We start from the raw sequence: 17,287 nt of genomic DNA on the forward strand, positions 1-17,287 counted from the left end.
ATTTGACCAGTGGTTTGAGAAATTACCTCCGGAAACACACACAAACACCAAAAGAAACACAGAGACACTATCATAGCCTCTTGCGGAGCCATGGCTTAAAGATATCTGTGTTATTCCAAGTTCCAACACACCCTTCGTATCTTACGCAGATGAAAATAGCACACAGCCCATTAGTCATACAGTACCTTTGAAAAATATTATTTTTTCCCAAGTTTGACGTCTGTTTTCCTCTACATACCATACAGACACATTCATGCACATGCACAGAAACAAAGAAATGTATTGTAGCCTTTGTAGGCTAAACATGCGGTTGTGCTCATACTTGCATTCCAGATCATAGTTCAAACTCACCTTCACACACAAAGATATGACACTTCAAACAATTAATCAAAATTCCTTCTGACATATGTTATTTAGTTCTAATTATTTTACCCTAGGCTGACCACTGGAGAACCTAATCTAGAAAGTATGCCAAAAGGGCCAAGGGAAAGGTAAATGTAAATGTCATACTAACATAATATATATGGTCCAGTTGAATTTCACCGTGGCCATGAGCTCTAATAGAGTTTAAATTTGAGGAGTATTTATTGTATTAAAATGGAAGTTACAGACAATATTGGGGCACTAATTCTACACTCCGAACAGTAACAGAGATACAAAGGTCTAGATTACATCTATGCCAAAGGCATTGGAAATGAATAGTTGAAACATGTATTGTAGAATAAATTATTATTATTACATTATTATACAGTATAAGGTAAACCATCCATCTAATTTATGTTCAAATGTATGTTGTGCAGTGCAGTAAGATAATTCTAGGTGATTTTTATTTCTCTGTTCTTTCTTTTTTATGTTTTGCCTCAAAATGTCTTCTTTTAAACCAGCATCTGCAAGTGCTAGATATATTTAGTTACTTATCTTTAGGTTTAAGACAAGTAATTACATTTATTCAAGTTTAGGTATACAGTAGGCTTTATCTAGTTATACATAAGGTTAGACACTGTTAGTGTAAGTTTAGGCATTATTTTTGTGTGATCTTTCACAAAATTCTAAAGGGCAGCAAACCTTAAATCTAACATTAGATCTTGGTAATTTGCCATACTCAAGTAACTTGTTACTATAAAAAGTATTAATTTACGCTTTTATTTAGAGGATGCGAAGTAATTAAGTTAAGTCCATTGAGCCTCAGGACGTGAGTTAATCAAGTGTGTGTGTGTGTGTGTGTGTGTGTGTGTGTGTGTGTGTGTGTTGAAATAACAATCCTTCTGCAGCCATTTTCCACCATCTCATGGTTTGGTGTGTCTCTGAGAACGTCAGGTAACGGCAGTACAGGAAGACGAAGCTGAAGAGCCCCTGCAATTTTGTGTGCATAGATTGGTTGTTCTCAAACTTTTTCATGTCAAATTGATATGTATTTGGCTACGGACCCCCTTCTCAATTTGGGGTAGGGTTAGGGTAGGTTAGACACACTTACAATACTGGTACACTCCATAAATTGTTAGTTCTTTATTAATTCGAGTCCCTTTATAATAGAAATTCACTGTGAGCTTGTAGATCTGCCAAAGTATAAAATATGGTTAAAGTGCCTCAAATGATTGTGATATATATTAACAAATGTTGCTGACAGAATGTGATGTGTAAGCTTGGTGAGTGGTGACACTGCACCTGCATCATGTATCAGAGCTACCATAAAGTGAAATGCATATAGTGAATGATTCATTATAAAGGTACAGTGTCTGAGTGGTTAGATCATCACTTTGTGAAAGACACCCTTACGCAGATGAGCATATCAGCTAGCGTACAGTACATCAATCAAGTTGTATAAATATTTGTTCTCAAGCTTGATGTCTGTTTTCCTCTACATGCCATACAGACAGGAATCGTTCAAAGAAGAAAAGAAACAGGTCTATTGTAGGCTAACATTACGTTGCTGTATTCACACTTGCAAATAGGTGGTGCCATTTCACACTCTCTTCACGAGAATGCGAAGGTACCGGACTACCGTAAAAAAAAAATGACCCAGTCATAACTGCCATGTGCAGAAAGCTCACGTTTTTGAACATCTACAGTATAATAGTTTGTGTGCTGCAGCCTCTGCCTCAGCTCGCTTCACGTTCATTGCAGCGTTCAGACTCAGAGTTTTATGTGGTTCAGACTATGGGATTCATGGGTAAGTCTCCCATTGGCCTAGAGGCAAGAGGTAGCCAATCATGAAAAAGTGTCCACTACGGTCGCTACTAGAGGTAGTAGCAAATGTAGTCCAAGCGCTTAAAGCACCTGGCAAAAAAAGGAAAAAGAAAAAAGACAAGAAAATCAACTGGCCATGGGGAACCTGCGGCAACTGCTGAAATGTGAGGTACCTCGTACCTGCACACCTTATCTGATCAAATAATATGTTTAATTCTGCCTTAAGTATAGCTTGTGAGGGGTCAAACTGTGGTGTGTGGTCATGTGATGTCATCTAAGGTGCTATGGCTCCCTGGTGCCTCATTATCTCATATTAGAGTAATCTGGAATACCTGGAGCCAGGGCGCAAAACAGCTAATATAAGGCTGACTCTTTGCAATTCTAGCTCTCTAGAGAGCCCAGCACAGTCCCTGAGTCTGGAGCTTTTCAAATCCCACTTGACGGCTTACAGGTTTGGTTACCAAACGTTGTACCCGACACAATAATAAACTGCAGAGTGCATAAACTATACCCACACTTACAATAGAGTTCACACTTCACATAATACATGCAGTAGCCTATATTAGTGATTATCTGGCGCCATCTTCTGGCGGAACATGAGAATGGATGTTTATTGATTGAATGAATACTTAAACTAATTTGCAAAAAAGCACAGGAAAGTACAGTTCAATACAAGGTCATCGAAGAGGATATAAAACCCAAAAAAGCCTTTGGCTTGTTTCCATTGGGGTCCTTTGTACTCAATTCACCGAAATGTGAAGGAAGGGGAGTAAAATTCTGACAGGGATGGGGAAATAATATATTGTCAGGTGTTTTCAGTAGGCCTACTGCCAAGTCAAGACACTCGCTGTTTTCATACCACAATAACATTACTGAAGATCTCCGTAGACTGGTGGGGGGAAAACTAACAAGAGGAATAAGAAAATTGACACAGGGAACGGTGAGGTGTATTCTTCCTGTGTGTCGGATCATACCATACCATACCATACCACCTTTATTTATATAGCACATTTTAAAACAACAACGTTGTACCAAAGTGCTTTACAGTAAAACATTAAAAAACACAACTTCAGTGAAAAACCACAAACAACATGCACAGTGTCACATTAAACATCAAACAGTGCTACCCTTTTCTGTTTCGATGGTCTGACAAGGCCAGAAAGTCGTTTTTTGCCACTCGGTAGGCGTTCCCACATAACTTTGTAATATAGCCTATACAAATCCACAGAGGGGTGCCCTGGGCACACTAGCTGATTAGGTACACCTGGCCTACAGAGCACTGCTCCAAGGATTTGTCTATATGCATTTTAGAAGATTTATTCAATAGGCTACAAATGATAACAATAATATGACAACAATTATGTATGTAATATAATAATGAGAAAATAAGAGTAAAGAATAGAAAGGGAAAAGGGAAATGGATGGAAGAAGACGGAAGAAGGAAAGGTGGTCCGGCAGCCTCAGAATGCAATGAGAGTCTGACCCTGACCTGGATGTTGGGGCAGCTTAAATACAAATTATACAAGAATACATACTGTATAAGCCCTACACATCATTAGGATATTTTTGATAACTGACATTCCTCTTAAAATATGTGTTCTCAGCACTTGAGTATGGAAGGTGAGGAAGAAATGACATGATTGCTTATATCTAACCTTTATATACCATCACTTATGATACCCGAAAACGAAAAGATAAAATCACCTCCATCCTGGAGGCAAATCTTTCCAGTGATAAAATGGCAAGTCAACCAAAGAACAAGATTCCAATACAGGATCTCCTCACTGGTCAACAAAAAAACCTTGAAGACCCTAACAGGAGCCCTCGTACAAGGTTTCTTCGACTATGCATGCACCTCTTGTTACCACAGCACCTCAAAGGCCCTTAAACAAAGCTCCATCCCAAAACAAACTGGTCAGTTTACTACTTGGCCTCACTCCCCAAACCCACCTCACCCCTGCCCACTTTGACAGGCTGGAATGGCTTAGGGTTGACGACAGAGTACAGCATCTTGCAATGGGTCTGGTCCACAAGATTCTATACACCACCAAGAGCCATGTACCTGTCTAATGTCAATTAAGTCCACACACACAACACCAGAGAGAGGGAGGGAGTTCAACAAACCATGTGCAACCCAGATTCGGAACAAACAAGGGACTACATTTATTTTGCTCCTATGCCACAAAAATGTGGAACGCCCTACCAACTGTCATTAAGACATGTGAATCCCTTGACGCCTTCAAAAGCGCTCTTAAAGGGCACCTATACGGATCGACGGCTGCAATTCGAAACTGGCCCCCTTAAAATCTGAATCCCCCACCCACCCCCTTTTCCCCTCACTGTAGCCTATATGTTTTCCCCCTTTTTACCTCCTTTATGATGATTTCCTGTTTTTGGCTATATAGAAGTGTATATATTTGTACGTCTCTAAATGGTATGATGAATTGAAATTGCATGGTGGACCCTCTTGTAAACAAGTGTAATGATGTATGATGTCGTCCACTCACAGTTTTTGTATTGAGTTGTGCTTGAAATGTACTTAATTCTGTTAATAAATACTGTTAATCAATCAATCAATCAATCAATCAATCAATCAATCAATCAATCAATCAATCAATACTTATATACATGTGCCCTACTACTGTATAACTCTTCAGTCTAGTCTCCACCCTTCCTAATGTGACACATGGGTACAGTCAGCCAATGGAATGACTGACATTATGGAGGTGGGCGCGGGGTATGCTCGATTCATATAAAATTTGAACGGTGGGGTTGCAGTGTCGGCCTCTGAGTCTCCGACGCAAGCCTGGGACCGAGGCTACCTCCGACGCGAGTGAGCGTGCTGAAAGCCCCGCCTGCCTGGCGTTGAAGTGATGATAAATTCGGACGAAAAAAAGACACCAAAAAAACGCCCGGCCCCGGACGGCTCGTGCCGTGGGACGGGGATGATGCGCTGGTGGCGTGCGTCTGACAGTCACATACACACAGTGGAAGGCGGCCGGCCGGCACTCTCATTATTCACATCTCTGCTAAATAAACTTCCGACAGATCGCCAGTGGAAGTGGAACAGACATGAGTGTCATTGACGAGGTAAACAAACCATTCTTAATATAAATAGTTTTAAACGGCCGTTTTCAACCCAATGCGTTGTCCACTATGTCGTTGCTGTGTCGACGTGTTGACTTTTAACTGCACTAGTCCGGGGTTACTTTATGGTCGTCCATTCAGAAAACAGCACGTGCATAAGCATTGTATTTCTATAATCTTTCCATGGATTACGTTCTATAGCTGCTGGATGTAGCAGCAGAGCTTATAGAGTCAAAAATTTTTATTTAAACCACACTGTTTGCACGATCAGTTGGCTGGTTAAAGCTGACGATAAAGCAGTTTAAAGTCTGCACGTATCAGACATGCAAACAAACAGGACAGTAGCCATTTAAACATAGTAATTAAGTAACGTGTAGTTGTATAGCCAGCTAGGCTAACTCAGGCTATTCTGCCACAACAACAATGGACGAGACTGGTATAAAGAAGCAGAACTGGGATGTGGGGGAGACAGAACTGTTTCTGGAGATTCTGAAGGAGCTAGACATGAAGAAATGCCTCGACGGAAGGAAAGTTAGGAACGACACCCTCTTCAAAGTGGCACATAGGAGGATGACAGCGGCTGGCTTTCACAGATCAGTGGATCAACTAAAAATTCGCTGGAAAGTTCTCAAAAGTGCATATTACAAGTACAAGCGACAACCTCAGTCCCAAAAAGCCCACTCGAACATACATGGCTGGTGGCGTTACGAGAAAACTATGTTTGCAATCATGGAATCCAGGCGTCCTCTAGTCGGCGCTGTGGTCCACAATGACAGAAATGAAGTAACAGAAGATTCGGAGGGAGAAGAATCCATCCTGCACTGGTCTCAGCCTTGTCCAGAGAATTCCAGTCTGAATCTGGACTTGATTGTAGGGAGGACAACTTTAATTTAATGTCACAAATCACGGTTTTGTTTAAAATATTGCCTCAACACCTTTCCTGGCTTTCCATGCAGTCTGCAGACATAATGTGTGTACTTAAGTCTCAAGAAGACACCTCTACAGATATTAAAGCAAAATCTACATGCCATAAGATTAGGGGTGCAACAGTCAAAGGACCACTTCACCCATTTTCAACCTATTTTCATATAATTAGTCCTCATGCTCGGTATAAAATGGCACCATATTTATTTTATTGCTGTCTTGGAGGAGGGCTGTGAATAGCTCAGAATCTGTCTACTAGTGACAACATCGGTAGGCAGGTTTTGTCATTTCAAACCAGATTTCAGAATTGTATTTTATAAATGAGAATGCAAGAACGATGGCTTCTATTTCAGAACGCTAACTTTCCAGGAAGAGATGACGAGGCTCTTCCTGAACTGTAGGTTTCTGAACTGTAGATAGACTAATGAGACGGATAGAGTGTAGAAGGAAATTCTGCCATCTTAATGGCAGGATTATTAGTGAGGACCAATATATGAAGATAAGTTTGAAAATTGGTCAAGTGCTCCTTTAATCAATTTAATCAATTATGAAAAAATATAGATGTGTCGCCTTACATAAGAAGCTGTTGATGACATCATGTGTCAACTCTTAACACTTTTCATCTTGCAGATCAAGACAGACCCAGAAATGGAACCCCAGCTGAGGATTGGTTTTATTGGTGCTGGGAACATGGCCTATGGAATAGCTAAGGGCATCTTGTCTGGTGAGTTAGGTAGGTGTGTGTGTGTGTGTGTGTGTGTGTGTGTGTGTGTGTGTGTGTGTGTGTGTGTGTGTGTGTGTGTGTGTGTGTGTGTGTGTGTGTGTGTGTGTGTGAGAGACTGTGTGTGTGTGTGTGTGTGTGAGAGACTGTGTGTGTGTTCGTGACTATGTGTGCGTTTACTTTACTGTGTTTCTGTTGTAGGAGATGTGCTTCCCATAAATGTGAAAGTGAGTGCCCCATCCCCCAGGAATTTTGACCGCTTTCAGGTAAATACTTCCTGTACATCAGCAATCTGTTTGAATCTGCCCTCATTGACTGCATGCACATACCGGTAATCTCACAGATTATTGGGAATAATCAGATTATGGGTGTGATCAAAGCCAATATTAGGCCATAAATAATGTTTCCCCTATTTACCCATCAGGATTTGGGGATTTCTGTCACTCATTCGAACACAGAATTGGTTGACAGTTCAGATCTGGTCTTCTTGGCAGTCAAACCTCATCTGGTCCCAGGGGTTCTAAGCGAGATCTCACTGCATGTCACTCGGAAACACATTATCGTGTCTGTGGCAGCTGGTGTAACCGTGGCGACATTAGAGGAGGTGAGGGACTGATGACTAGTAATGGAGTACAAACCACATCCCTCTAGCCGACAAGAAACTAACCTTCCCCTCTTTTTATTATTTTCAAGTTCTTGCCACAGAATTCGGTGATCCTCAGGCTGATGCCAAACCTGCCATGTTTGGTTCAGGAAGGGGCTCTCTTATTTTCGAGGGGAACCCATGCAAAGCCAGAGGATGGAGCTCTGCTTCGCTCATTGTTGCAACACTGTGGGTTGGTTGAAGAAGGGCCTGAGGCCTGGATTGACGTACACACTGGGCTAAGTGGCAGTGGTGTTGCATTTGTGAGTGTTCTGGGGGTATTAAGTGGTTTACATGCAACTGATGACCGTGGAAATGAATTGAATCTCCATTTATTCAATTGTGATTTCTCTGCGTTTGATTCTCTATGCAGGTATATCTGTTTGCTGAGGCACTGGCAGAAGGCGCTGTTAAAATGGGCATGCCAAGTACGCTGGCTCACAGCATTGCTTCACAAACTATACTGGTCAGTTTTCAGATGTGTATGCACTTGCTTCGACATCCGTGTTTTTCTGTGCCACAAATAAATGATTGTTTATGATGGCAGGAATATGGACCCATTGGTCAGCCTCAGAACTACAACAATATACCCTAAAATGCTGTGTTATTATTTGTTGCAGGGTGCTGGCCGTTTATTAAGGGACTCGGGGAAACACCCAGCTCAGCTTCGTTCAGAGGTGTGTACACCAGGAGGGACTACCATCTATGGGCTTCATACCCTGGAGCAGGGTGGTGTGAGGGCAGCAACTATGAGTGCCGTGGAGTCTGCCACAGAAAGAGCCAGGGAGCTTGGTCGCAAGTCGGCAAGGAAGTAATGGACACTCCACCATGGTTACACTTATTTCAATGCGACATTTCAACACAATGTGTCCATTTAACAATTGCCTATTGGGAATTGTTCCAGCACAATACATTTGGAAAGATGTCACTTGATGCCAGAGAGAGCCGCCTTTCTGCCACCATTATTGTTTTATAATGGTGGCAGGCTCTGTGTGTACATGACTTGAATTTGATCCATTGACTTTTTGATTGATACCACTCTCATACACTGTTCTCTCAAATCTGTCGACCAGCACCTGATAACCGCATGTCTCTCCATGGGTGGAAATGTTATTGTACCGATTCGTTCATCGCGATAGATGTAGGGTACTCAAAATGACACTTAATTCTCAGAATAAAGCTAAATGATACTTTTGTACAGGTTTGGATTAGTTACCTGCCCATGTTATAATTCCAAATATTGGTGAGTACCTTCAGTAGTTGATATTCCAAAGTTTTCTCCTCTTTGACTAATACTATTGCATTGTGAAAAACATTTATGTGCTTTTTTTCATTGTCAGTCAATGCTGAAGAAACTATTAAAGATTCCTCTCAACTATTTGGAGTTAAATCATGGCAAACTAGCTACATAGCCCAAACTTACCAAAGTGTCATTTTGCTTTAAACTATTTGTCCCTCACCTGCAAATGTAATTTGTTGTCTGTATTAAACTACATAACAATGTTTACAACGTTTGAAACCTCTGGACTTCTAGGGCTCCATTTTTGTCACCGCTAAACCCCATATCCCTAAACTTATTTGCCCTAAAAATATATTTAAAAAAATACTTTTGAATAGTTCAACTAGCCAATCTACATTGACACGTAGACTGTAGACTGGCCATTTTAACTACAAAAATGTTTTGCAAAATAGTAAAAGGCAAAGAAGTTTAGGGATAAGGGGTTTAGCGCTGACGAAAATGGAGTCCCTAGTGCCTGAAGTACACATCTCCTAACCTGACTCCACCAGATGGGGGCGGTATAGATTCACAAGTTCAGTTGAGAGTCTACCCAACAAGCCAAATGATGTTATGATGACATACTCCGGTGACGTTCAGGACTAGGCCAGATCACAGCCCATATGGGGATGCAGGCCCGGCGCCACGAGGGTGCCAGAGGGTGCCCAGCACCCTCCGTTCCAAATTCTGCACCCTCACTTTTATGTACATACAGCATAGTTTTACTATATAAAAATTTTATGTGCACCCTCGCCATTTTCAAATGCCCCCTCAGTCATTTCATCCTGGAGCCGAGCCTGTGGGGATGATCTTTATGTAATTTCCAGGAAGTCTTCACCAGTTGAAATAATACAGCTTATTCTGGGTCAGATCTGACTTGTTATGATATGACTTAAGTTACTCTGGCCTCCATCGGACTCTCTCTGATTCATCCAGGGACGTCCATCTTAGTGGGCAGAATTTATGTTGGTTGAAATCAGGTGATATTCTGGGCCAGATCTGATTAGACTTAATTGGTTTGACTTGATCTGGCCTCACTAATTCGTCCAGGTCCTGACTGTGCTTGCTGGGTAAAAAATAAGTCTGTTACAAGGAAACCATAACTAACTTGTTACTTTTATCTGGAAATCTTTTACAAGAGGAGTTAATACAATTTTCAATCAATTCAGATTTGATACGAAATTTAAATGTTTAAGTTATGTGATGGGCTATATTGCCACACTTAATGCAGGAGAGTGGTGCGCCTGGGAAGATGACATTAGGCTTGCCTTACATTTAAGAAATTGTCTGGATTGTGCCCACATACAGTAGCTGTCCAAACTTCAGTGATGGAGCATATATACTTGTGCCCAGCTTAATGTATGGGCTGCAGACCAGGGCACCAAACGCCTGGCCAAAATGGAAGTCTACGGAAGGTGACTATTGCAAGTAACAACGCAGTGCTGAAATAGTTCCCACCCACCCCCAACGACCACTTAAGTCTTAAACTTGATTAAAGGATATGTTCAGAGCCTAATTGAAAACTTCACTTTTTCACACAATACTGGTCTTATCTTTAACTTTGTGATTTTCTATATTATAGTAGTAAACTGTTATGCCAACAGCAGAGTATATAAATGAACAATTAAAATAAACTTGATTGTTAAATGTGTGATAGTTCAGAATACTTGGAAGTTGGATCACATCTAAATATTAATATGTATGGAGTTGTAATGAATAAAGTTGTAACGTGCTGATGTAGGCCTAAATGTATTTAAATATACATTGCAGTGATCTTTATGTTAACAAATATTAGAATACATTAAAGTAGTCCATGGAGAATGAATGTTGTTAAAGATGTTGGTGGTTTTGGTTTAATGTTTACATACTATTTGTAATTTGTCTCTAGTTTTGGCTCACTCAGCATATATGGAACATTTGTGGTTTACATTAAACTCAATGTATATATATTTTTCAAATAAATGTGTGTACAGATTTCGTTAATTCATTGATTTATATTTGTAATTCATACCAATTCCGAGAGTGTACAGGACTCGTATTGGAGCCAATAAATGCCTTAAACCAATCAATCAGCACTTGCTGGTGGGTTGATTTAACCTTTTTAAGTAAATAGGAATACTAGGCTACTACAATAAATGAAACAAAGTCAACTCATGTATATACAGGGGTGTAGTGGGGGGACGATGCAGGGGAGCGCCATCCCCCCCACTTCTCACGTCTAAAAATGTTTTTTAGGGCAAAAATATGTTTTTTGACTTGTCATTTACTTTTATGGATATGATTAAGTAGGCCATACACGTCTGCATGTTTTAATAGTATGTCTGCGTCTGCGCACATTGCACACGTTCACACAAATGCGTGTTTTATATGGGGCGCCGAGTGGAATAGTAAGAGTGGCGACACGCTTTGATCTCACCACAAAGCGGGTGCCTATGGGCTATACTATAGCCCATAGGCACCCGCTATAGTTCCAAACATTGGAACTATCCCATTGAGATCGCCTATTAGTTTGCATTGCACAGTGCGCTCAGTGCGCTATTTCCGAACAAATGAGCACTTCCGCATTCCATTGTTACAATGGGAGTCAACGCTAGTGTCGCCACTCTCTTACTAGATTACTCTGATTAGTCTAGTAGCCAGCCCCCATTGTGAACCCGGACATGTTGAGTACACCAAGGTTTTATGTTAGAAATGTTAAGTATGGGTCCCCAGCATGTAGAAACTGCCAGATGCTAACTTAAGTTATATGCAATTGCATATGTTGGGCAATTTTCATAATTGGCATAATATGTGACCATACCAATTACAACCTATAGAAGGCAAAATATTCAAAATTGCATCATGCTTTATGTAGCATGTGATGTGTCAAACTAGGGGGTTTTCATGATGCTGAATCCATTCCAGGCATTAGTTTTTTTTTTTTTAAACACTCATTGGCCTAAAAACGGGGTCATGCTCAAGTGGGCATGGCCGTTTCCAGATAAAGCATGATGAAATTTTGAATATTTTGCCTTCTATAGGTTGTTAATGGTATGGTCACATATTATGCCAATTATGAAAATTGCCCAACATAATTATGCAAGTTAGCATCCGGCAGTTTCTACATGCTGGACCCATAAAACCTTGGTGTACTCAACATGTCCGGGTTCACATTTTGGCTACTAGGCTAGATGGGGCGTCCCCCCACTTCTAAAAGTAGCACTGCACTAGTAGCCTGGGGTACCCATGCAGGTACCCCCCAAAGGACTCCTGGGGGACTCTGGTGGGGCATGAACATGGGCATGAACCAAGGGGCCAGCTATGCACTCCAATGTTGAAGCGCTGGGCCCTAGTGGTAAGAGGAAGGACTGCAGGCGGACCCGTGGATTCTTGACGAGGAAACCCCGTGCAACCGAGCGCCCAATGTTAAAGCCCAGCTGCACTTCCGCATTTCCGGACTTCCGGACACGGACACCAAAATTTGGTGTCCAAATGCTGAATCAGCGAAAAAATGCGGAAATAAACGGTACTTCCGGCAGCCTTCCGGGTGCTTCAAAACGCCACTGAGCAACTTCCACTGACATGAATAGCGGAGGGGGCGGAGCTTCACGCCAGTTTAGTCTCTATCCTTTTAAAGGTATATTCAGTGATTTCATTAATTCAAATATCACTTTTTTTGTTTAGTTGTGATAATCCTCCCTACTATAGAGTGTGCTGGCCATATAAGGAGTTCCCCCCTGTCCCCAGTTAACCCCTGGGGGTCAAAAAACCGTAGGTTTCGTTTTTGGCTCTCTATCTGATTGGACGAAAGGCTGGGTCCCACAGCCAAAAACGAAACCTAAGGTTTTTTGAGTGAAATCACTGAATATACCTTTAATACTCTATGGCATGAACCCTGAACCCATTGTTTCAATGTTCACCAGTTCACATAAGGTAGAGCCCATAGATCCCATCGCCCGGGGGTTAGAAGACGTCTGAGCTCTAACATATGAACCGAGGCTGCGGCATGTGATTGTGATGTTGTACATACAGTAATGTGTTTGTGTTTTATACATGTGGCTGCGCCAGCGATTTGATGTAAGCTCCTATGTGTAAGATGACCATCTCTGAATTTATTTTATACATTACATAATAGATGCTTTCTTTCTCACTCTCAGGCCGGGGGACCATTGAAGGGGCACCCTTACAGTCTATGAGGATAATGAGGGGCACCCAGTGGGGTTGCTTGCTAGTTCCCTAACTGAACTTCGACCAATGGGTGCCTGCCTGACAAGCACCAAGCCAATCACAGTGCACGGCCGTCCCTCTGAGCTATAGGATATAGACTTCTACCTTTACACGATCGTTGCTCCCGTCTTTGATTTCATCCTTCCCGTTCTAGCTGACTCCCGGAGAAGCAGCACGCGTCACCTTCCACCGGCCCGTGTCATCCTCATCCACCAGACCACCACCACCAACGACAAACGGAACAGTAGGTAATATTAACGGGCCACTGACAGCCGTGGTGCTTGGTTCTTAGATTGAGGCAGAGTTCAGAATCAAAGCAGTAATAACATTCCTTAATGCTCCGATGGACGGACAGACGTTAGCGGGGTTGAGGCTAACATGCTAACGTTAGCTACAATGTGTGTGAGTGTCATGGTGTCATGTCATGCCGGTGTTAGTTTCACAGACCTGACGTATCGCATATGGATGGACAACGGAAACAAATGGAGGATGTACATTATTATATTCGATATATGGATCTTTTTAATATCCGCTGCCCGTTCAGTTGTGTAAATTAGGTCAAATATAGAGACTACCATTACCATATGAAAAGACATGGCATGACAAGAGCTCAGACATGAAGATGTTTTGGTCTACGAGGACGAGCTTGTATCTGTCATGGTTCACAATTGACACTCGTACGATTATGACAGTCATGTGTCAGGGCTAAGAGCTTGTAGTGCATTCATTTCTCACTTGACACAGTCTTGTGATGAAACGAAACCTTTGATTTCTCCCCCCCCCCCCCACACACACACACACACACTCAACATTTTCCACTACAAAATTACATTTGTGATGATTTGATTGAAATAAGAGTGCCCCTCACTTCACACGGGTGTGATTTTTATTATGAAATCAACAAATATAGTGTTGAGGGCACTCAGCAGACTAAACTAAAAGGCAAAGGGGCGCTCCTCGGAGGGCAGATCCCCACCAGGTCGGGTTGCCTAATGCCAGGGACTATAGAGCGCCGCAGTCCCTCCCCCTTTCAGAAAAACGAGTGGCCCAGGAAATGAAAACCCAATGCATTCTCCCATCGGCACTTCTTATTTAATTTATTTAAAGACGGTTACGCCGCGGACAAAGCCAACTCGGATCGTGACAAATCATGACAATGAACACAATGTTTTGGGCCGATCAAATCATTAGAAAGAAGAAAAGAAAGTCAGGAGACAACACTTTGTTTTGTTTTTCGTCTTATAAATTATTTGATCGGCCCAAAACATTGTGTTCATTGTCATGATTTGTCACGATCCGAGTTGGCTTTGTCCGCGGCGTAACCGTCTTTAAATAAATTAAATAAGAAGTGCCGATGGGAGAATGCATTGGGTTTTCATTTCCTGGGCCACTCGTTTTTCTGAAAGGGGGAGGGACTGCGGCGCTCTATAAACATTGGAAGTCAGCCCCCCACTGAATAATTAAAGGTAGGGTAAGTGATATTTATATCTTTTTTTAAAAGGTTGTAAAAGATGTAAACAAATAATAATCTTTCACGCGATTGAAGAAGAGATGTACCGTTCGACCCGCACAGTGGGTAAAACCGCTAAATCGGTATGAAACGCTCGGAATTAATTTTGTATTTCTTTTTCCCCGCTTCGAGGGATCGGTGGTAAAGGTTTTCTGGAATTCGCCTTTAAGCCCTAGCACTGCAGCACCGCAGTGGCTAAGCCAGCGTAGTGTGTGTGAACCCTTTCGCGTCCCTTACAATCTGTGTGTTCACGTGAGGTAAACAAAGATGGCGGCTCCCTGTGGGCTGTGGCGAAATTGGTACTCGTGGCTGTTTCCGATAGCTTTTCACTTGCAATGCTGTTAAGAAATGATTACCTGCAATATCTGTACAATGGACTTCGCTAGGCTTTGGAGAAATTCCACAATGTAACGCGGGAGCATTTGACGAGCGGGGATGTTGCATTAATTATCCATTAGACGTCGTTATGGCTTCGTTAGCTTTCTAGGCGTGAATTAAAACTGAAGCGGAAACGCTCAGTGCTGGATACAGTAGACGGGCAGTATGCCAGATCCGAGCACTAAGGATCAAGGTAGCTCCCCACCAGCGGTGGTAAGTAGTCGCCCATTAAATTACAGAATCTACAACCACAAAATCGGCCAAAATCAGCATTTTTCTACATGTGTGGCGTGCGCACATTTTTCGGTGCGTTGAAACCTCCTCCCCACACAATCAGGTTCTGGCTAGGGGAAACATAGCCTGGCCCAGCCAGCATGTTTTCTGGTCTAGAGGGGCGGGCGCGCTTGGAGCAAGTGCTGGAGAATATTTGTTCACCGATCAGACCCCTGCCCCCCCCACTGCCCCTCCCCTCCCTGGTAGAAAACAGTGTCTCGCCTCTCTGCACTGTAGTTCACTCTCACTCCTAGACCAGGAAATATCTCACGCTCCCCAGGCTTTCATTTTTTTGAGCCGTAGTGACCGAAAATAAAAGCCTGGGTACCGAGGCCCTAGTTCAGTCACAGGGATCTCTCTCGATCTCTTTAATGAACAAAACATACATTTGCAACTCAAGTAGGTGACAAAATTTAAGCCAATCAGGAGAGTACCCATTTATCCGCTTCATTTTCATAGTAACAGTTCTTGTGTGCTCATTTCTTTGTTTCAACACTTCCAATTTCACTTGTTTAATCTGTATCCTGACTGAGTTCTCTATCCTGAAAGGATCAAATTAGTTATGGATTAAGTAATTATCCCGAACTGAAAATGCATTTAAGTGAATCCTGTTACTGAACCAAGACGGAACACACAATAGCAAAATGAGTAATATCAGAAATCACTTACCCTACCTTAAGTGGTCTAATGATACTCACTCAAGTCAATTACCATGTGATGGACTCGTGAGAGAAGTCCACTGGCCTATTTTCTAGGGTAATCAAGTGTAAATGTTATAATAATCTTGTGTTGGGCCACTTGAGTACCCATGTAAATTATGCCTCTGAATTTTAAAGTTTGAGTTATTATTCAGTCTTTCAGTTTAGTTTAAGTGATTTACATTATATTTTATGAGTTTTTAAATGTAACTTTCTCTCTTCTCATGCTCACAGAATTGGACAAGTGAGTATCGTTTTACATTGACATAACCTACTGATCTAACTATAGCCATAACTTGATATGAATTTATCCTGCAATGTATGCTATGTGCAGTTTCCTTTTGTAAGGTAGTGATTGTTTAATCTCTCCCTCACATGGCTTGCGGTTGAATGGATGAAAAGAACTTGAGCATTTCACTTTGATATTAGCTTGATCTCAATACTTTTGGCAAAGAAGGTGAGTCAGAAGCTTTGTAACTACTGCCTCCCCAAAGACAGGAAATGACTTCCCGAAATAGTAGCCGGGTAGCCACAGGCCCAAAAAGCTCAAGGAATAGAGATTAACTTGTGATGTCATGACATACTTTTTATTTGTGTTTTTTTTTAACTTGGGTCATTAAGGTCCACAGACTGAGAGGTCTGCTCTGCCGGAAATATAGCAAAAAAAAGTTATGGCCATTTTTGTATACCACAAAATTTCATCATACTTTAAGTTGCATGTGACATAATCCATTCCAAGCATTAGTTTTGCACGAAAAACACTCCTTGGCCTAAATTCAGCCATATCCACTTGGCCGTTTTTAGGCCAAGGAGTGTTTTTAGTGCAAAACTAATGCTTGGAATAGATTCAAAATCATGAAAACCCCCTAGTTTGACATGTCACATGCTACTTAAAGTCTCATTCTGTGGACCTTAATGTCCAAATGAATAGACACAAATCACACCCGTGTGAAGTGAGGGGTGCTAATATATTATATAAGTCTAACTCATGTTGATTAGGTGATGTAAAACAAACGGTGCTGACACAAACATTAAATGCCATTAACAATAAAGAGACAATATGACATGAGGCACATTATGACGTAATTGTTCCCTTCATTGTCAATGCCGTTTATAAAACAAACATTGAACTAAAGACAAACATTAAACCTGTATATAGGAGCAGAGGGGCTAGCGCCCCTCAAAAACACAAATAAAAAGTATGTCATGACATCACAGGTTCTCTCAAATTTTAGGTGACTGGCTCCCCGGCTATAGTATTTTGATTAAAATACTGTCTAAACCCATTGTAGTGTGACTGTGTCACACATGGTGAACCACTTGGGGAATACATTTCCTGTATCTCTGTGGACCTCTCTACCATTATATTAAAAATGCATGCCTT

General features: G+C 41.7%; 1 protein-coding gene across 3 annotated transcripts; it reads left to right on the forward strand.

Annotated features, from left to right (window-relative positions):
• The first annotated feature begins 5,054 nt into the window (after positions 1-5,054).
• pycr3 (pyrroline-5-carboxylate reductase 3) lies at positions 5,055-10,774 on the forward strand. Of its 3 annotated transcripts, none has more exons than XM_083766894.1 (7): positions 5,055-5,277; positions 6,829-6,922; positions 7,121-7,185; positions 7,344-7,523; positions 7,613-7,825; positions 7,936-8,028; positions 8,183-10,774. In XM_083766894.1, exons 1-7 carry the CDS (start codon positions 5,260-5,262, stop codon positions 8,375-8,377), a joined length of 858 nt encoding a protein of 285 aa, XP_083623020.1. In that variant the 5' UTR covers positions 5,055-5,259; the 3' UTR covers positions 8,378-10,774. The 3 variants fall into 3 exon arrangements, with proteins under 3 accessions (XP_083623020.1, XP_083623019.1, XP_083623021.1); XM_083766893.1 differs by lacking the exon at positions 5,055-5,277 and adding an exon at positions 5,511-6,144; XM_083766895.1 differs by lacking the exon at positions 5,055-5,277 and adding an exon at positions 6,194-6,244.
• Positions 10,775-17,287: the final 6,513 nt, after the last annotated feature.

This window comes from Protomyctophum parallelum, assembly GCF_964188405.1.
Source record: "Protomyctophum parallelum genome assembly, chromosome: 6".
Classification (NCBI taxonomy): Eukaryota; Metazoa; Chordata; class Actinopteri; order Myctophiformes; family Myctophidae; genus Protomyctophum; species Protomyctophum parallelum.